General features: G+C 41.7%; 1 protein-coding gene across 1 annotated transcript in view; it reads right to left on the bottom strand.

Annotated features, from left to right (window-relative positions):
- Nucleotides 1–22,798, bottom strand: part of RGS6 (regulator of G protein signaling 6) — a 269,437-nt gene that overhangs the window by 100,139 nt on the left and 146,500 nt on the right. The window contains exon 2 of the mRNA XM_086463544.1: nt 1,232–1,331. Coding sequence (XP_086319670.1) covers nt 1,232–1,331 — 100 coding nt within the window. The remainder of the gene's footprint in view (nt 1–1,231; nt 1,332–22,798) is intronic.

Below are 22,798 nucleotides of genomic sequence, written 5' to 3'. Positions count from 1 at the left end.
TGTGCTGTGAAAAAACAGCCATTTCGAGTTGATGCAATTGCAGCTGCTGTTCCAGAAGAGCAAAGTCCAAGGGGGCAGTTTCCATTGCACAAGGGAGCTACCAACAAGGGTGGCACCTAAGGGTAAGTACAACCAGTTTAAAGATGCTGTGAGGTCTCCCTTTTTTTTTTTTTTTTTTTTTTTTTTGAGTTACAAGTGGTGGCTTGATGACTAGATTAATTGCTTAATGAATGCTATCACTATTAACAGGAATAATCACAAACCCAAATAAATGTTAAGACATCCAGTCTGTGTATTACAGACTTAAGCTTATGGAATGACTTTTCAAATGAGATAAATAGTTATTTTCCCCAGGAACGTTCAAGTACAGTTAGCTCATACCTGATCCAGCTATAACCTGCAATTCAGTTACACAATTTTCACCTCTCATTCTAGATTCATATTTCTTTTCCACTGTAAAACCCTCATCCTGCAACTGCCAGTTACAGAGTCACCACCCTGAAATCAGACAGAAGAGTCAGTTGCTTAATAAAAAGAGATTAACTCGACTGAACCTCATTTAAGTAAAAACTTCATTCTAATTTCCATATTCTCTGCCTATCCCAAAGAACCCTGTAGATCTGTATTTCATTCCTGTAGCTTAAGGTACCAGAAACCCAAGTACAAATCCTCCAAGCAATTTACAACACCCTGAATAAACTCATCACCTATCAACAGCAAAACTCTTTGTTGCACTGGAAGATATTTTGTCTGGAACTACACCTAGGAATGGTTTTGTACTCTGACTCCTAGTTACTGTACCACCCACACTTTTACGCATATAGCTCTCATAATGCAGCATGCATGCATAAAAGGTATTTCACATTTCTCTACCTGTGATCGAAGTTCAGTAAGAGTATCTGAGTATGAGTGAGAAACGAGTGACAACTTTCATGAGCTCGTCCCTAAGATCGTCCTACACCCATCATAGGGAATAACTCTGCTGATACTGTAATCATCACAAAAGCTATGTAACATTTTTGAATAACTCACCCCAAAGAAATATATGCATGCTTGCTTAAACACAATTAAGAAACCTTAGTTCAACACCTAACCCCGTAACAATGATACGCAGAAAACATACACAGAGGGAGGCATTTTTTCTTACATTCCTTCTTTTTTGTGGCTTTATTAGCGTTTGCTTAGAGCCAGTAAGTATCACGCTCTCTTCCATGCTTACAGGGGTCCTTACCAGTAACGACGCTGGGGATTTTGGACAGAAAGCTCTTGACAGTGCGGATGGGAACTCCACCTGTTTTGTCATCCTGCATTCTCGTAATGATGTCTTCAATCTGTCAAAAGGAAGGAAAGACTTACTGGTTTATGCAAAATGGTGACAGTAACATTTATATAGTGTGAGTGCTTTGGAGCCCTGCTGGTAGGAAGGGCTTCAAATATACCGTGTGTATGACTGCACAAACACAGATCTAGAGACACAGCTACTGCCTCCCAAATTTAAATCCTGAGACTAGATAACACAAGACAACATAGACCAGCTTGGAAGACTGTGGTCAGATACTGACAATCCAACTGCAACTGTGCTTTTTTTGCTGACTGGGATGACAAAAAGGTGTTGTTTGGTCCACATGTGAAGTGGGTTAGACTCTATACTGCAACCAGCTTAAGAAACTTCCCATCCAGTCCACTTTCCCCTCTTCTCTCATGTTTATTTGAATTCTTGATACTGTGACCTTGGGAGGGCTTTCATTTTCCAAAGCGTCCCAGACAGTTACCAGCAGCCTACGGCTTGAGAAGAGTCTGAGTCAGAACAACTGCAGGACAACTTCCCCTGCCTCATGCTGTAGGCTGGGATGGTACACGTCCATGGCCATTCTACTAAGTGAAAAAACAAAACCAAAATGATCACAGAGAAAAACTTGCTAGATTCTCACAGCCAAGTTACCTTTTACTTCAGGGGCACATATATAATCCATCACATACAGGAAAATATAAAGCCATCTTCAAAAGCCATGGCAGTCAGAAGATGTGATTAATGCGGGAAGGAGCCTAATCCCCCTCACGTTTACTCTAAAACAGGAAGAGACTTTGGCTCCTTTTGAGGCTACTCCCCCTGCGTTTACTTGAAGGCAACGCCAGGGAGAACAAAAAGCTGAACATAAGCACAGTACAAAATTCTGGTATCTCCAAAAACTCTCTTCAAATTAATAAGGTCTCAAAAGCCCAACAAAAATAAACCCGAAGCCGTTGGCTCTGTTAGCTCAAGCGGTTGACAGCACCACCCTGCCCACTGCTGGTGACAGGGAGCAGGGGCCAACGGCAGCCAGGCACAGCTCTCATTTCACCCAAGATTTTCTCCTCACAGATGCTACAAAACACAACCTCAGCAGAGAGATTATGTGGTGGGAGCATGGCCCCTCTCTCTCTCCTAAAGGCAGCCTGAAAGCTCAAGCAGCTCTCTTCAACTCTGGAATGCTGGCTTCGTTTAGATGTGCAAGTGAGGTGTTTGGGTTTTTTTTTTTCACAGACTTAACACCTACATTTCAAAACAAGTTTAATTTCAAGTCTTCCCGAGGTGGTAAGACAATCTCCTTGCCAACTTCAGACACTGAATTTGATCACTGTGTTTTTAACCTCAGGCTATCACTTAACTGAACTGTTCACACCTTGTTTACACATTATTTTTAAGTTAACACATGCCCTCAGCAGGAATGAAGTCACAAAGATGAAAATATCCTGAGATATTCAATAGATTATGGGAAGGGTGGATACCTAGAGTTAATTTGTGATAGCATAATGCTACTTCCCCCTCCCCCCCAACCCAAACACCATGAAAATTAATACCACCATTTCCCCTTTACACAACCTTTATGCAAGGTTATTTTCTGATCAAAATAGTTTGTTCCAGTCTGAGCATACCTGGAGGAGTAGCTGCTCCTCTCAGGCTGGACACAGCACCTCATGGTGTTAAGAGGAGCCTGACAGCATTGCTTGTCACCAACCCAGACCCATGAGGCTTCAGCACCCCAACACCAGACCTGCCAGGGGGACAGGACAGCTCAGTTGCTTGCAAAGCGTGGACCAAGAAGGTCAGCCAGACTAAACCACTTCAACAAGGCAATGAAAAAGCCCCTCCATGACCAACTACTTAGGTGCCTTCACCCATATGCACTTCTAGCTGGCAGAGAGATATTTTTTCCATAGATACTATGAGGAAATTACTCTGGCATACGTTAAGAGTCCCATGTCTCTGGAAACACTCAATGGATTTAAAAAACGCATGCACAATTTTTGTTAGAACTGTTGTTTTCTCTTTTTCTGTTTCAAGTTCAGAATGAAAAACAAGCTAAAATGATTGTTGATGCAGGAAAATAAACTTCTTACTCTTTTGCTCACTGTAAGCTGAAGGAACACCATGTCATTATCACCCCAAGAAAAGTTCCATTTCAAGCAAAACAAACCTTTATTTATCTTAAAAGCAAAATATATTGTTTTTACCTAAACTATCCCCATTTCAAGCAATCAAGCAGGCACCCATGTCTCAAACAGGGCCATTAACTTGGGTTTCAGTCCCAATTACAAAAGCCTACTGTAATTTTAAATAAAAATAAACAAAACTGCCCTAGAGATACCTCCTTCCCAAAAGGCTCCTTCTTCCTCTTGTATTCCAGCCTGACTACTGGCACTTTCTGCTCTCCTTATTTCTGAGCGTTGGATGTTTATTCTCTCCTTCCTTTTCTACTCTGATGCCACATCTCCTTCCTTCCATGTCCTCTCATCTGATCCAGACACAACTATATACGTCATCCTCCTACAGCACGCTAGCATTTGCAGTCTGCTGCCCAAGAGCCTGGAGGGTTACGGCCTCTGGTTGTACATAAGTCTTTCCACTCCCAACATCCTTTCCTTGTGCTCTCCAGCAAATTTCTGCACTGCTCAGAGGGGACAGCATAGCCTACTCAAAGAAACATTTGATAATAATTTTATCCTTTCTTAAAGTTATAATCAAGTTTTAAATAAAATATTAAAAGCCTATATTTAGCAACCTACGTCAAGCTTTCATCAGTTTACCACAACGAGAAGATCTGATGCTTTGTACCAGGATGTGTGTTTTGCATCCACCCAACATTTGCAGATATTGCTACCCTGGATCCAAATTCCTGCCTATCTATAGAAATGTTTCATGAAATAAGTGATACAGTGACAAAGTGGAAAAAAAGGTGATTATTAGAGCTTCAAGTGTGGAGAAAAACAAAGAGGGAAAATCAAGCATGAAGGTCACTTTCAAAGCTTTTAATCTTAACTTTTAAGAGAGTTACCTAGGCATTCCACTGTTAATGATTCTCCCTTCAGTTTCTTCATGTCATTAAATATCCTGTAGGTTTCCCTATCTGGGAGGCAGGGAATAAGAGTCCTTGGATAGTTCCTTTCCTCAGGCTAGGAGGCAGGAACTAGTGAAACTAAGCATTCCTCTTATTTATCACTCCAAAATGAGCGAGCTTCGGTGAACTAACTTCTGCCCAACAGAAGTCGTGGTAAGAACAAGCAATGGTTTTGTTCCTGTTATGGGGGTCACTGCTATTTCAATCTGGTCTGATTTTGCATCAGTAAAGGGAATTGTTACTCTTCCTTCTGAGCAGATTCTGGGTCAACATCTCCCTGAGAAAGCCAGAGCAATTTATATATCTGCGGTCACTGTTAGCTTCACGCTGTAATGTATGCCTAACAAACTAGATCTGCCTTTCCTCCTGACTGATTGCTGACAACTCTGCTCCTTGCATTTGTCCAGAATGATTTTATTTCCCACTACCCCACTTTCAATGCATTGAAAAGGGCTTTTGGCTGCAGGAGCACATTATCAGCAGAGACAGGACTCTACAGCAGCTAGTTTATGGGAGTTTACCAACATACTCTTAGAGAGAATGTGTTGGGGATTTAATGCATACGTGGGATTTGCTGGTATTCATTAGGCCGCCTTCTTTTCCACTGTCAGCACTTTTGCTGGCCTAAGGATGGTGAAGGCATGAAGTAGAAGACCTTGACTTTCTGTCAAAGCTGAGATGTCTATCATTGGGAGATGAGTGCCTTTTCTGAGGCAGGGGAAAATAAGATATGACATCTGTTGATGTGTTACAATAAATAAATCATAATACAGCAACAAACGTTGTGATCATAGCCTGACAACTTTGGGTCAGAGCCACACAACATTCCTAGCATTACCATTGTAACAGGGAAAACGACTCTTGGCTTTGCAGTAGCTTCTCCTTCTCCCAGTACCAAAATAAAGCAGGCACCCAGATCACAGCACGTTAGCATGCACAGCCTTGCTGAGTCCTAGAAGTACCCTGCTCATGGTCAAGGCTCACCTTGAAGGTGACACGCTGAGGGAAGGGCAAGTAACACAAAGAAGAAAAGCTAACAGCTCCCACCTCCCACAACCCCATGACTGGACACCACCAGCAGCTTACTGGAGCTACCCAGCTGAACATGTTTAATTGCAACTGATTACCACAAAAATTCTCAGGGGCCACCATGGTCCCATTTTGTTAGCTCATTTTTCTGAGCTACTGAGGAAAATGGTGCCCTTTCCATATTGTAGCCTCCATGTTAGCTGCACATACTCCCTTGGACTCTGCAGGAAAGGTTCTGCAGCCTATTTCTGCATATTTGGGTACACACCAGGTTCCTGTCTGATTACTCACAGCAGGTACCCTACTCCTGGGAATTCCTGTCACCAGCTAACCTGTGGCTGGAGAGTCTGAGTATCATCGCTCAACAACACAATATTAAATGTATAGGACTAGGTAGACAGTTCTGCGCGATGTCAATATCCTCTTCACCCCGGCAGATGAGAGTACTCACAAATATTAGCAGAGTTGGATGATACATGGAGGAAAGGATCAGCCTGTTGTCAGCTAGCATGATGGCAACAATTACAAACACATTTGATCTTTTACTCTTGACTCAAATAAGTTTAAAATAGACTGTGTCTCACACTGACAACCCCTTTGGGTCCCACCTGTGATTAGCCCTCTGACATTGTGACTGTGCCTTCTGCACCTACTGACTCCCACCACACAGCCCTACACACAGTCAAGGAAAGCTCATTTGACAAGATGTCTGAAGCCAACTTGCTTCATCAGTCCAGACAGTTTCACTCTGCTCAAACACAGAAAGAGGGGGCTGGGGAGAGAAAGAGGAAAAAACCCAACCAACCAACCAAAAACCAAACAAAAACAACAACAAAAAAACGAAACAAACAAAAAAAAAAACAACACAAAAAAAAAGGCTAATGCACCTCCCTTCGGCACCCTCGAGGGAGAAAGGACAACCTTGTCTCTGAGACAGGGCTGAAAAGCAGCGGAGCAACACTGTCAGAGAACTGCTGTGTAACCTTCAGCAAACAGCTTCATCTGTCTCTCCAAGTCTCCCCTCCTGTATAATGGAGATAATACTGAATCACACAGGAGCAGTGAAACTTAATTCAGAGATGCCAAAGAAGGACTTGGAGTGCCTTGGACAGTGGACCTAGGAGGACATGACTACAAAAGACCCACTCTCCACCTCTGACAACCTTTCACAGTCCCAACAATGGCGACAAAATCAAAGCATAGCCGAGCACCAACGCACCAGCCAGCAGGGCCATTTGGCAGCTTCCCAGATGACTAACTTCTGACCACAGCTGAGGGCAAGGGCACTGATGGAACTTGTTCTCTTCCCAATGGATCTCTTATCTCTTCTTTATAAATTTCAGAGCTTATTTCAGATAAAGGCAGAGTATACCACATAGCTCCCTCACTCTTGCATGTGTTTCAGGGAAGAAACAAAATAAACAACTATGTTCTTCAGATGTTTATTGGGAGGGTGAAATAGAGCTGTCCCCTTGAAACTGGTAATATGCTTTAGCATTTATATATCTTTATTATGAATAGGAGGGTACCAGTGAAGGAACAACTACCAATGCAGTTGTGATTATTCGTACACTGCTGCTAATCGAGCTAAAGCTTCACAAAGTCAGTACTCACTCAGCAAGTCATTACACGGAGGGACAGGTTTCACCACATTAACTGAATAATGAAAAACGACGCTTAGCGAAAAATTGTGACACTTTGTATTCAACTGCAGAGGTGCAACACCGGAGTCTGGGGAGTACCAGGTGGCAGCTTTTTGATCAGACCATGCATCTCCTAACAAGGCACCCCTGGCTTGGGCCTGGGCTGCATTATAAGAAATAATGGAATCATAGAATCATTAAGGTTGGCAAAGACCTCTAAGATCATTAAGTCCAACCGTCAACCCAACAACACCATGCCCATTAAACCATGTCCCGAAGCGCCACGCCTACACATTTTTTTAAACGCCTCCAGGGATGGTGACTCCACCACTTCCCTGGGCAGCCTGCTCCAATACTTGACCACTCTTTCAGTGAACAAATTTTTCCTGATATCCAATCTAAACCTCCCCTGGTGCAACTTGAGGCCATTTCCTCTCGTCCTATCTCTTGTTACTTGGGAGAAGAGACCAAAACCCACCTCACTGCAACCTCCTTTCAGGTAGTTGTAGAGAGAGAGAAGGTCTCCCCCTCAGCCTCTTCTTGTCCAGACTGAACAACCCCAGTTGTTTGAAACCCCAGTCTGCAACCCCAGTTCCCTCAGCTGCTCCTCACAAGACTTGTGCTCCAGGCCCTTCATCAGCTTCGTTGCCCTTCTCTGGACACACTCCAGCACCTGAATGTCTTTCTTGTAGTTTGGGGTCCAAAACTGCACACAGTACTCGAGATGCGGCCTCACCAGTGCTGAGTACAGGGGCATGATCACCTCCCTACTTCTGCTGGCTACACTATTTCTGATACAGGCCAGGATGCTGTTGGCCTTCTTGGCCACCTGAGCACACTGCTGGCTCACGTTCAGCTGGCTGTCGACCAGCACCCCTAGGTCCTTTTCTGCTGGGCAGCTTTCCAGCCACTCATCCCCAAGCCTGTAGCGCTGCATGGGGTTGTTGTGACCTAAGTGCAGAACCCAGCACTTGGCCTTGTTAAACCTCATAACATTGGCCTTGGCTCATCAATCCAGCCTGTCTAGATCCCTCTGCAGAGCCTTCCACCCTCGAGCAGATAATGTAGTCACGGGAAACGGGAGCTGGAAGCTATTCCCCTCAGGCAGCATATGTATAGTTGGAAAACAGGGTTTAATATTCAGCAGAAAAACAATGCTTAGCAAATTAATTCAGCAGAGATTCTCCAAATGAGCTGAACTAATGCAATTTTCTCCCTCCCTAAAACCAAGCTTTTTAGCCCATCCGTGTCAACAGTTACAAGCGAAAGACATAAATGCATCAGCGTTATGCAAACTCAATTTTTCATTAAAAACATTCTGACAGACAACTCCCGATGAGCTCAAATTCTGAATGAGCTATAATTGCTTAAGAGAGGAGACTATTTTGGCATGTTAGCAAGCTGTGTAAAACACTAAAAGTGAACACTTGTTTACCGATTGTGCAACTGTAATTAGGCTAGCAAATGCCTGGGACTCTGTTGCATTTTACAGCATGACAGAAGTTTCTGGTGAAGAGAGTAGTGCGTTTTTCCCCTATGCTTTCTACAGTTATGGCAAAGATGTCACACATGTGCTTGAGAGATTCCACACCACTTAGAGCACGGGCATTCTAATTAGAAACCTTCTCAGGTTGGCTGCAAATTAGACCAAATATTTACTTTGCTTCGTAAGCAGAAGTGTTAAGCTTTTTATGACTGCAGGAAAGCATCATAAATACCCAGTGAAGACAATGTGAAGTTTAAATAAAGCACTTAAAAAGGAAACAAAGTGGCCATAGAATTATCACTGAGGAGTGATGTAAGTCACATTTTGGTGAAAGAAATTATACCATTACTGGCATACAGTATGTATTGAGTAGGGTTGGCTTCCGTATGGCTTGCGAATGATGCAAACACATATGCAAACCTATGCACTGACACATGCATAAATGCACAGATTGTTTCAGCCAGGAAAACTGTAGGGTGGAATCATCTATGAACTGTTTCTCAGTGTGCAACCTGAACTGGAGGAACCAATTTAGGGAAAAAAGGAAGTTCAGTCCCTCTGTCCCCTACACAGTGCTGCTAAGGGAGCCACTGGTGCTGACAGAATCTGTCAGCTAGTGACAGCACTGATCCTACCAGACCATTTTACACAGGTCACCAGTTAGCTAATACTAACTACTTCAGACCACACCATCCTCATCAAGATTTGAATGGATAATCCTGAAGTGCTCTGTAAGGACTATTGGCAGATAGAAGACTGAATCAAAACAAAGCAGCAGCGTGGGTTGAAATACGAAGTAACAGAGTTACAACAGGAAATCTAGAGCTGCACTTATGTCAATGTATTCACCACAGTCTCCTTAAGTGAATAACCAAGAGGGGCTTAGGAGGAGCATGAGAGCACGTGCTTTCTTTTGACAAGCTTTCACTGAAGTCACCAGCTGCAGGGACTGACAGCATCCTGCTGCCCTCACTCCAGCCAGGGTCCGACGATGCACAAGTTGCCATGGAAACGGTAGAGATTTTCTTTTCTGTTGCATCACTGCACCGAATGTTAGATTACGCAGGTCTCCAGATTGTTCATACAGTGATGAATGAGACGGAGTGGAGCAGACGTGCCTACCACAGCCCGCATGGGGACTACTGTAGAAAGAGTAAACTCCAAAGATGACATGGCAGAGCTACTCTACGTGCCCACTCCCATGTGGACGCGCACATCTGGGCCCCTTGTGGCTCCCACCGCAGGCAGAGCACAAGGGTGAAGCCCATTAACCCAGCCTCAGGAATGCCCAGAAGCAAAGCTGTGACCTAGCTGCCTCTTAAAATAACACTGCACAAACTGCATGAATTGGCAAGTACCAAAAGCAAGGGAGTTTAGTTCAACAGCTTTGATTTTGAGACTGCTTCTTTTGGGGGTGAGCTCCCACACCCTGAATTTCACTTTGAGTTCTGGCCATCAACTAATCATTCTCACACCAGACAAAATTATGCTGAAACTTGCTTTTGTGCTGGAACGACCGAGAAAGCTCCAGGAATCTTAAATCCTCCAGCAACACTGGGATGAGTCTCCAATTTGTAACATGATCTGAGGCCAGTTTTTCAAGCCTGATTAGAAGTAGTACATAAGAGTTTTGGTATTACACTAGATTACATGAAATAATCAATAAACCTAGCCTGTGGTGGTCTATGCATGATCTGTCATGAGAAAGCAGCACCTCTCTCTCTCCCGTGAGTCTGAACTGCTGTTTGATAAACACAGTACTTCCAGAGGATGTTCACTTTCCTCTGGAGCATCAAATATAAGGCACTTCCAGATCGAAAAATGCTGGACTTCAGAGGGTCACCAATCTGTTCCCACACTGGAACTTGCAGCTCCCCAAATCTTGATAAAAACAAGGAGCTGGCTGTGAAGTGCACCCAAACCACTTCAACCCAAGCAGACTCCTATTTGCCCCTTCCCAAAGCTGGGAATTGGACAATATTCTCAAGGCTCATCATCCTCCTCCAGAGCCGGAAACACAGAGCTGCCACCTCCCATCCTGTCTGCCCTCAATGCAAGGCTGGGGAGGAGAAGACTATCCAGACACCTCATCGGCAGCACCAGTGGCACATGAAAACAAGCCTTCCCATGCAACAGGGTGGAAAAGGCCACTCCCAGGTCTGGCAGAAAATAAATTAAACAATGCTGAGCAAGTGTAAAAAGGCAAGTTGTTCCTCATGAGTGATGTTCCCTCCCGACCTTGCTACAAAACGCAGCAACCGCTACATAATTAATCTGAAGTATTTAATTAAATATATTATTTATTGACATGAAATACAAAGACATAAATATTAAGCAGATAAGAAGTGGGGATGGAGCTGGTGGATGCCCAATCAGGGTTTTGGCATTGCTACTGCTGTCTTTAAAAATCTGAATAACGATGAGCAGGGAACATCATTGTATCACCTCAAACACTCAGAGAGGACTGTGTTAATTCTCTGGTTTTCACTTTTTTAAAGCAAACCAGATTTTCTATCCCACTAGCAGAACTTTAACAGGGAGCAAACTCTGCAGTCGAGAAGGGGAAAAAAAAAAAGCCAAATCTGCTGCATTCCTGACCATATTCTGCATATAGAGGAAAAAAAAAACAGAAAGAAAGTAACTCCCGTTTAAAGTGACTACTTTCTGTTTAAAACTGTACAAGGCCTAAATTTGCACTTGGAATGAGGGAAGACTTGTGTCCCTACCCTCATGAAAGGGCAGAAAGGTATTTGTAGGACACATAAATCCTAAGACAAGACTTTTACACCACAGAATTCTTGTTTCAGAGCTTCAACAAAGCACTATCAACTACAGGCAAAAACCAGATGAAATTATGTAGTATGAACGAACTTGAGACTATTATGATTTAATAAGAAATGCAGTGTACCATCATTTTCTATTCATTTTGTAAAGCTTCATAAACATATTCCCAACTTCTCCTACAGTAATGAAGCTACACGGAGCCATTCAGAAAACAGTGCATAAGCCATTTCCAGTATGAGATGCAAAAGTTTGGTTTTGTTGTTCCCTGCAGGAAAGCCGTTCGCAGGCATCAAATCTCCACTGTTACCTTCCCTAATGAATTGATGAGGGAAACTATCCAGCATACCCCTCCTTTCTATTTTGGTAGCTGATGGGCTCCTGTGGCTTAGCTAAAGTAAATTATGCAGAAATATATATATATACACCAAATGTTTCTCTTCAAAACAAAAAAAAAGTGAGGCTTCAGGAATTGTTTTTTCTGTCTTCTTTTTTTTTTTTTTTTAAGCATTCCTCTGTGTATGTAATACTGCGGCACATAATACAGACTGACAGGTTATTTCATGCATCATTTAACTCTTTGCACTGCAAAATGCCATACTGCAATAAAGATTAGATACACCCCCCCACCCCCCAAATGCTGGGAAGTAGATGCAAAGCAGAGCAGTTCATAAATTACAGGAAAAAAAAGGGAAATCCTATTCATCACCATCAAAAGGTTGTATTTTGTTTCTCCCTCTCTCCACGTGATAGTGTCACTTGCAATTTTTCTTTACGCATAAAACTAAAAAAAATATTACTTAAAAATATTACAAAGGCAAAGGCACAGAAACCCCCCTAAATTTTCCACCCAGAAGTTAAAGGTACCACTGCAAATGGAAATGTTATTTCCATTTGAATTTCAGAACAGAGGGAAGAAAGAAGCTTTGTGAATATTTGTTTGTGGGAGAGTGGAAGACCACAGATTTAGATTTTTTTTTTTTTTCATACCTCTATGAACTATGTCCTTTCTCCATATTGCTTTTTATCGCCTTTTAAATACAGATATCAAAACATTGATAATTTTATGACCACAAAAACGTACAAGTTTACCAGTGTTGGAAACTGAAGACCCTGGGTTAGCCCATGGAAAGACAAAGTTGAAGTGTTTAGCATGGTGAGACTTTCTGTACTAGTGCTGGGAAAGAGTTCCAGACAAAAGGCAGTGACGGGCAGGGCTGGTCCGCCCACCCACACCGTATCTTAACACTCTGCAATGTACAGAGGCCTTTTTTAGTGAGGTGATAAGGTTTGGGCATTTAGCAATTACTGAAAAAACATTTTTAAATGCCCTCCTTCACCCCCTGATATTTTAGTGAGGAGCAGTAAAATGAAAAGTATTCAAGAAAATTTGAAATAAAACCGAGCGTTAATCAAAGCAGACCAAAGTAATCTTAATTCTGGAATTAGTTTACTGAAATACGCTGTTATGCTGATAGGCCAGGCTGCATAACATAGGAGTCCCAGAACCTCTTTAACTGAGCCATTCAATTGCTTTGGCCCTTGACTTTGATAGCAGCTATTGCTAGAATGAAAAAAACCCAAACCTCACAGATTGATAAATGGAAGGCATGAATTAAAAATGCACATATGATTCTCATAACATGATCAGCATTACTGGTCTCATTAACATCTTCATGCACTGCAACTACCATTTATTATTGCAAGACTGACTGGTGCTTTCCCTTTGGCAAAGCAAACGTTGCAAATCAAATGGTAGTTGTAAGTTCTGCTGTGACTCAATTACAGTCCTCACCATGTGTGAAGTTATTTACTTCAACACCAATTTTATGATTTCCTCGGTAGTTCTACTACTGTTAGCTCTGTCTGTTGGTAGCAATGATATTGTCAATTTACTAAGAGGAATACTTAAACAAGACAATTTACAACACCATTATTCTTTGGGAAAAAAATATTTTTCCTTGCTTACATAAAAAGAAATGTCAAAATCTTTTTCCTCCAACAGTTTTCCTTCTTCTGCTACTACTGAACAAGGGAACACATCACTTGCAGTAAACTTGTGGCAGTTAATAATAAGTGATGCCATGCCTGCTTTGCTTTCAAATCTCAGCATCAAACTGCTGTTTGATTCAACTCTGGCATTTAATGGGTCTAATGTACAACCAGGGCTCTCCTGTTCCTTTTAACCCTCTATGTTATGATACGTATTGAAACCTTTCCAAAGAGAGTCAGAATACAAGTGCACTTTGGTTGAGCAGAAATGGCTATGACTTCTGCAAACCCTGCCTGAGACACCAATTTTAAAGACTTCAACCTCTCAACACCTACCCAGTATTTTTTCTTAATCCAGGGAGGGGAAGAGTTACTTCTAGAATGGAAGTTAGAAATCCTACAGAGAAAGATATTGTCTACTTTTGGTAGCTTATTGCTATTTTCTCTACAGGGGTCTGTGTAAGAGACAACCAAAGACACTGCTCACAACACAGAGTTACCCAGCAAGAACACAAGGCTCTTTGCCTGCCTCTTCTGCCAGCAGCCAACACAAAAGGCTGACTCTGGCCCTGCAATGCTAACTTGCTGTTTTATTCACTGAGAAAGGACAGAACAGATTAAAAGGTGTAGACACTGCATCCTGTGGCTACAGCTCGGTGGCTGTTTCAACATGTGAATGTACCAAATGAAGAGTGAGCGAACTACCTCCAGAGCATAAAATAACTACTTTTACCCTTTTGTATACCATGTCATGCAATATCTGTATCTATTTACAGGTTTGTTGGTGGTTTTTTGTTTGTTTTGTTGTTTCCTTTTACATGCAGAAAGTATGAGCTCCAAAACATAAATAGTAAATAATCTTTCTGCAAGACACAGGTAATTTTTTTCTCATGGCTTTTATGTTCAATTAACTACGTTTTTAGGGTGTGGAAGGAGAACACCTAGCATAGGTAAAAACAACATAAATATATTTAATCTTATGACACATAAACAACTGGTTGTACAACATGTTCTTGACTTCCACTCTCCCACACTTTCCAAAGCAACAGCTTCTGCACTAGTATACTTCTGCTTGTAGAATATTGTTTGACAAAAAAAAAAATAGTTAAATGCCTATAAATCTCAGTTGTGTAAGTCTACAAGAATGGTTAGCCAGAACATCTTTTCCACTCCATTTTTAACTGCTCAATGCTGAAAGATGTAATTGTTAAATACACAACTATGTTGCAAGAGTGGATTTTTTTAATTGTCAAGTGTCAGCTGATAGATAGACGGGAAATTTGATCATAGATCATATCTAATGTACTGAAACAGAGTAACATACTAAACAGCACACATAAACAACTTCAGTTTTAAGCACATAAGTTACAATATACATCACAGACCACATTAAAATGATTTATGTTCCTCATATCAAGATGGAACAGAAGCAACTCTCACACGTAGATGGGAAACACACTTTATGGTTTTAGCAGTACACTGGGATCACTGTTTTATGACGTTTTAAATTGTTTTCCTGTTCAAACTTTTTACAAACACACTTACAAACCTCAGAGATATGACTTCGACTTTCAGATACAAAGGAGTTACGTATTACCAGGTGTGACTTGTACCTCTATGCTGTTAAATCCTGTTAGTGCTCAAGTCTGACACTAATACTTACTAGGAAATTATTAACACAAGAGTATAAGGGGTTTTCACTTTGCTATAAAATCATCTTCTTACCACCTATGGTCATTACTAAAGTCACTATAGTACTGAAATACTCACTACTGACGTACATTTAAAGTCTCCTTGTTTCATTGCTCTCTTTTTCTAAGAAATTATCTCCTAAGTTTCTTCTCTGTCTGCAAAGAAACGTAACTATCTCTAAAACAGAATTAAAAGATGTCTAACACACTTTCCAGCAACCCATCTTTCTGTGGACTATTTTTTTGTAGCAATATAACTATAGGTCTATCCATAAATAGAAAAAGAAGTACAATAACAATTCTTGTTGGTAAGAACAAGTCTTGCCCAAGAAGACATTTCCTTAGAGCCTCTTCAGAGCCACAAAAATTATCAGGGGGCTGTAGCACCTCTCCTATGAGGACAGGTTGAGAGAGTTGGGGTTGTTCAGCCTGGAGAAGAGAAGGCTCTGGGAAGACCTTCTAGCAGCCTTCCAGTACTTAAAGGGTGCTGACAGGAAAGATGGGGACAAACTTTTTAGAAGGGTCTGTTGCAATAGGACAAGGTGTAATGGTTTTAAAATAAAGGAGGGCAGATTTAGACTAGACAATATAGAAGAATTTTTTTTATTTTATTTTATTTTTTTAAATAAGGCTGATTAAACACAGGCACAGGCTGCCCAGAGAGGTGGTAGAAGCCCCATCCCTGGAAACATTCAAGGTCAGGTGGGATGGGGCTCTGAGCAATCTGCTCTAGCTAAATGTGTCCCTGCTCACTCCAGGGGGTTGGACTAAGTGACCTTTAAAGGTCCCTTCCTGCCCAAACTATTCTATGATTCCTCATGTCACAAAGATTAATATATTTTCACGCATAAATTCTACCCTAAAATAAAACTATGCAGTTCTGCAGCAGTTGGGGTTTTTTTTTTTACTCACATAGTAAGAAAAAAACCCAAACCAAATCCAACAGCAAAACAAACCCCCCCAAAAAAACTTACTCCAGAGTATCTTCTCCTTGATGTTCCTCCCTCCTTGGCAGCCTCTTGTGCCCCTTGTCCGCCTTGCCTTGCTCTTCCATCCAGCCGCTAGTTCCTGCCCCTGTGCCTCCACTACCTCCCTCAGTTGTGCAAGTTGTCTGAGGACTTGAGCACAGGCGGCTCTAAAGGGCTAAGTGCTATATGCATTGAAATACAGCGTCACATTAAAGTCTTACTGTTTTCATCTTTCTGCACATCACAACCAGACAAGCAGCTCAGCAACCTTCGATCTGAAACCCTTCCTAGGGAAGGAGAAAAGCCAGTAACCATAAACCCTTTTAGACTGAAAGCCAAATATGGTACCTCACACCAGTGCTGCAGGGGATGACTGCTTCCTTCTGGATTGCTAACGCTCAGGCTGAAGATGGTGCTATGACTGTATATGGCAGACAGAACACTCCTGCAGAATCAAAGGTGTAGGCACTTGATCATAAGTTACAAGGCAAGAGAGGAGTTTCAGGCTGCCTGTGTCTCAGACTGTGCAGCAGACAGAAAAAAATGTCTGGGCTCTAAGCTCTGTGTTGTCATACAAACTCTGACTGTTTATGGGTTTTGGAAGCTTATGATGCTATTAGTCTCCGTCTATTAGCAGAGGAGATAAATAATCAAAAACTTGTCTTACTACTTGTCCCTTATATTAGTTGAACACCATAATTAGATGTTTGCTGTTAAAACAGACTTCAGGGGGGCTTTGGTTTTTAACCTCCTAGCAAAGTGCAGATAAAGGATGTTTATGCTAAAACCTAGCTTTGATGAACATTTTTCATTGTAACCAGCTCCTGAACCTAAAAATTTATTCATATTTTCCAGGTGGTTTGAGTAACAAGCTTTGCAGTAAGCTTCACTAACTATTCAGAGCAATTCAGTAACTCTCTTCTTTTGCCACTTGCTTTTTACAATCTAAAAGCAGTTTCTTGCTCTGATGCAATACCACTTTTTCTGTAAGACATGGAAAGACCAAGTGGGGTTCCTTCTATTAATGCATGAATACTCAACTTACATAAAGCTAAGAATACTTATTTGAAGTAAAATGCTTCTCTGAAGACAGTTGCACATAATTCTCACCTGTGTGAACATGCTTGCCTACCGAAAAATACATGCATGTGCACATGTGTACACCGTAAAAAAAAAAACCGCTCAGAATTCAAATATGAATGAGTGTGAGTGAACTGAAAATTTTTTTTAAACTCAACCACATTTGAATGCTCTGTCTAGTCACATTTCTACAACCATGACTAAATACAAAGGGTATAGAGTGAACTACTACTACTCTTTAAAATTTTTAATACAGAACATTCCTTTAAAAGTGACATTTTATGTCCTATATAAATGTGATTAAATGAGAAACTTAAGAAACCTCTGTCAGTATTACTTAGTTCAGATTCTTCTCTACTTATTTTACTGTAAGTCAAACAAAAGTGAGTAAGCAGGATTTGGTACTTAATACTAACTTCATCCAAAAAACCCCAACCCCCACCACTGGTGAGCAATCAACAGGAATTAGACACCTAACCCCCATCTAACATGTTTTACGACACCAGTTGTCTGAAGCATAAAGGCAGGAAACATGAGACTGCATAAATCTGTTCCTTAAACAGGGTGGAGGGCGATGGTGGTAGAATATCCTTATACCTGCAGTCAACTCAGCAAGACACAGCTCTGCATTTCTTACCCAGCCAACCAGTAAGATATTAAGAAGAAAATAAGTAACGACTGAATAACTGGATAAAGAAGAAGAAAAAGATTCTTTACAAGTCCTCTTCAGTTTCTGCACCACTATCAAGTGGTCCCTATTAGTGCTAGGAAGTATGCATGAAAAGAAACAAGACCTGACAGCCTGGAGATCAGCAGCTCAGGCTCCACGCTGGCCTCTGCACCTGCTTCAGCTCAGCGGTGCACAAGAGCTCTGCAGGAGCACGGTGAGAGAGGATGGTGGAAGGCCATCAATAATACATGCCTGAACAGCCAGAGAGAAGAAGAAGGGAACAGCATGCTGCACCGTGATTTCAAAGCTGGCGTTCCTTAGAGTGTTCAAGGCCATTTCTGTGACCATGGCCACCCTGTATTTACCAGTGTCTTCCAGTACATAGATGAGCTGCTGGAACGGGCTTACTCTAGACTGCATTCCAGAACCAAGCAGCTCTCCAACATGCTTGCAGAGAGATAGGACAGTCTCTATCAGAAAATCAACACCAATTCTTCTCCTTTCACGTTCAGGACTCTGATATGCAGGGGGGTCTGACTGCATTCTCACATTTGACACTTAGCACAACTTGAGTCTTAATATATAGGCTACTCACAGGTTTGCCGATCAGGTAACTAACACTGTAAAAGCTTTACAAAAGCTGAACAATCCATAGGTCTCTATTCTCTGTTGCTCATAGTCCTTATTCAGACAAAAGATTCAGCACCAGCTTCCATATATTGTTTGTCTAGTCATTTCTGTTGCTATCCTGCACTCTGATGCATTGCTCCATGGAGTCAGCAACAGACTTTTTGATTTTCCTGGTACTACGAACTAGCATACTTCAATATACCCGAGTGCAAAGTTTTGTAGTGCACAATCACAGTACCATCAGCCTTTGAGTCATCTGGAGGGTTTAATGCTCATTTTCCTGTTTTTTGCCATTTTCTATCCTGCCTAGACTTCTGTCCTTTCTACTACCCTGTTGCTAGCAACAAGTGACTGGCCACAAGCATTTTGCCTTTGCTTCCAGATGTACAGGGTAATTTGTATCCTCTTACTTCAGTACATGCAGCTCCTCCTTGTTGGTTCCCTGGGCTTCAGGGAAGGTTACTTCCCACCTTTCTGCATCTTTATCTCTGAGCACCATCTACTTCGTCATCCTGCTCCCAACCATGCATCTGTTCCTCTGAAAGCATGAGAACTTGTCACTCCCCAGTCCCAAGCTTGGAGAGCTCTCTGGGAGGGTACCACATGTGCACAGGAGGGAGAACACTCCAAAACCTCATCTTATTCAGTCTTGCTGCCTATATATTTGATTCTTCCTCTGAAACTCTGTACAACTTTTGAACCCACTGGCCCACATTTGGCAGAGAGGGGAGACACCAGAAACAATTACAATTCTACACATTCTACAAAAACAAGCGATCACATATTAGAGAGAGTTTGTCTTTCATGTCAGTGCCAGAGCTGCAGAAATTCCTGCACCGAGCACTCAGCACCCATTTGCCTTGAGACAACACCCACACAACTGAGACCCACCTATGTGGGAAGAGCTCTAGCTAAAACTTGCACTTAACTCTGAGATGCAAACCTGAGAGCACCTGCGTTTCCGTTCCTCACCAAACTAACAGGTCTGCCTGTCCTGTCTCAGCAGTCCTACAGTGAACCCAGTTCAAGATCAGACTCAGTTACATGCCTCCACCCCAATTCAGGGCTATTTGTTCTTGCCCCTGCATTGGAGCGTGCTGCCCCCGCCTATGCTGCCCCAACTAGCTGTGAATCCAGACACAGAAAAAACTCAATCTGGCTATAGTGCACAAAGTTGGAAGGCAACTACTTCTAAACATATCACTTGGGGCAAGGGGAAGGCAAATTCTTGAACAGAAAAATAAACAGTCTGGAGTTCATTATTTAAAACATATGTGGTAACCTGTGAAGAAATTCACAGGATGCTTGTCCTCAGTTTCAAATAACAGCAAAAGTTATGTTGTTTTCAATAAACCCAGTAAGTGTTTCATATCTCAATCATAAAAAAAAAGTACTGTTATCATCTTGATAGGTATGTACCACTGGGTACCACAAAGTTAATTAATGTTAACATATCGTTAAGCACATGGTACTAGAAAGTTCAAGCACTGCAGGAATCCATGTTTGTAGTTTCACTAAATATGTCCTGAAATACCCATTCACATAGTATAAATATAGGTATATGCGCCCCCTGCTCCCCCACTTTCCACACCATTGTTTCATATGGCAGATTTAAGAATAAGTGACACTAAATTTTTTACATCTCCAGGTAACTTCAGTAGAAGACAGGGCTCCTCCCTGTTTTTAGAAATTAAACTGCTCAGTTATCATTCAGTATCTTTCAGTCGTTCTCTTTTCTAATTCTGTATGGGTTTTCACTTTCATAGGAGTTTCAATAGGAATTTGGCCATGAAGGTGTTGGTTTTTTTATAAAATATTTTAAGATATTATTCCTTTATTATTAAAAAAAAACCCAAATGTAATGGTGATAGTCTCAGATTTTCCATATCTTTTCAGATTCATAGCTGCAAATAATTATTTTCTGATCATTTCCATTGACAAGTTTATTAACGTTTATTTACGAGCATTTCTATTAAACTGTAGTAACTCATAGCGCTGGAGTTGTATGCGTAGTTTGTTCACTCCTCCCAGCTCTGTTTCTACATACATTGATCTTACATATATAGCAAACTGCAGGTCACTTCTGTAACAATTTATTAGTAGCATACTGAAAAACTATTACGTAGATATTTAGAGTATGACGAGTATTACCCAGCTGAATAGAACACTTTATAGGATCTGTGAGGAGCAGGAAGCAGGGATAAATTCATGCAAAACCTCTGAACTGGACTGGTTGACACTGCCAACAGTAACACTTTAGCTGTTGAAAGTATTTGAGACATCAATTATTGCTATATGCTCTGCACGTGGAAACACAGAAATGAATTATCTGTAAGTCGTATTACTCTGAATTGCTTTTGGCTTTTTCTTTTCTACAGCATTCCCCAGATCTCTTGTGCTATTTAAAACTATTCTAATGACATTTCACTCATTTAAAAATACTACATGAAACCTGGTGCATTTGCTTCATCTGAATGATGCTGAAGGCAACTCTTGGCATGCTCTAGTTGCTGAGCTCAAAACAAATAAGTCTTTTAGCGATGTACACATGAACAGGGGTTTGTTGCTGTACAGCTCTGTCCTAAATGGAAATATCAAAAAAGCCACATGAAAAAAAACTTATCTTTCTAGATAGAGTCCTCTGTTTTGTTCCTCTAGGAACTGAAAACTAAACTAGCATAAAACATCCTTCCCTCCCCTCTTCAGAGGTCTCAATAAGACACCTGGGTAGCAGCTGTAGATGTAGTCAGAGATGAGCAGTGTGCTACCTAAGGGGGAACACTGGAAGAGACCCTGCTTCACAGAAATCTGGGCCAATATTTTTAAAAGCCTGCACTTAGTCTCTGATACCTGTATTCTTTTCCTTGTTGTTGTTGCTTTATCTGCTAATTCTTTATCAGAATTTCCTCCTGCAGAGAGCAAAATGAGAAATCCCTCCCTTTCTTGCAGTTTATTCAGCCAACCAGCCTCAGTGGCTGAGGTCAAGTGGGGATAGAGCCACAGTTCCTCTGCCAGCCCTCTCCTGTGGCCTGCTTTGCCCTCCAAACGAGGGCAAACACGGCTGTCCAAGCAGCATCTGGACTTGAACTGCCTCTTAAAGCATGCTGTTAAGGGATCAATCTTCTGCTCCGTTTTCTTTCACAGGGTCAGGTCACAATCTGGTCTCTTAAACAGCAGCAGCCCCTCAACAAGTTTTTCTTTTCCCAAATAAGGATCTCAAGGAATTCTATGTGTCTTAGATGTTTTTATCTTTCTAAACAAATAGAAATTTAGGAAGAGTTGATGTTCTGTCTTTTCAGCTTTATCTGCCTGCACAATTTTTAAAATAACTTGTGACTACACGCGTTACAGGATGCTGTTTTGTACAAACTTCTGCTGCTTATATTGTACTAAATCACATTTATGAACTAGGTCTATCATCACTAAGGCATCAGCAAGCTACAAATACAAAAGCAACTGCTATTACTATTACCACTGTGAGTCCAAAACTTAGTCCAAGGGACATTTTTGATTGCAACTGACATGAACCTTGGATTTTTACTCTAATTAACCGAATGAGAAATGAGCATAAAACTGTATTTTGTGAGAGGAGTTACCTTACAAACCTGTTGCCAGCTAGGTAAGAAATAGTCCGTGACCTTCACAGCTGGGTGAGGAGTTATGGAAAAGCAAACCCCAAGAAGATACAGAGCCCCACTGACTCGGACACAGGCCAGGGAATTTAACCCACTGTTTGCTTCAAGTCATAGACAGCAATTAGTGATGAAGAGGAGAACTGACTGTTTATCTTCTCTTGGATTTTAAAGGTGCATCCCTAACATTGTTAAAACTGAATTCCTGCTCCTCCCCTGCCCCATCCAGCCTCAGGAAGGCGGACAGGCCACCGCCATTTCAGCAGCTCCCCGAGACCGGTGGCTTTGTGAGCATTTCCAGCCTCTTCACAAAAAGAAAAGCACACACATTTCTGGGTAAGGGCAAGTCGGCTCCCAGTTCTTGCCACAGGCAAACCAGGAACCCAGGTTCAGGCTGTACTGCCTCCCCGGCTCTGTTCAAATCTGCTGCTTGGGTTAATGTGAACAAATTGAGTTAGACTCACCTGTGCATGTGGGACAGCTAATGAAAACGAATGCAGCTTCCTGCACAGACACAGCAAGTAGAAAGGCTCTTACCTAGCCAAGCAAAGTATCTCTAATTAAAACCACACCTTTATGAGAGTCTTTAAAAGGAAAATTCAATTTGCGCCTAACTTGAAGGCTTTTTCCATTGCTTAATTAGTAGCAACTATCCTAGCTAATGAAAACTAAATACCATGCTGTTACTTGGGAGGCCATGAGGTGCAGCTGTACACACAATCAGGCTTTCACAAGAGCACTGTGGAGACAGAAACAGTGAGGGAACCCAGAGTTTGCCAAGGGCTGATGCTAGCACTGCAGCAGCTTCTTGCAGGGT

The sequence above is a fragment of the Leptosomus discolor genome, chromosome 3 (genome assembly GCF_034619465.1).
Source record: "Leptosomus discolor isolate bLepDis1 chromosome 3, bLepDis1.hap2, whole genome shotgun sequence".
In the NCBI taxonomy this organism is placed as follows: Eukaryota; Metazoa; Chordata; class Aves; order Leptosomiformes; family Leptosomidae; genus Leptosomus; species Leptosomus discolor.
Note: the sequence above shows the minus strand (reverse complement) of the source record. Positions and strands in the feature narration are given on the sequence as shown.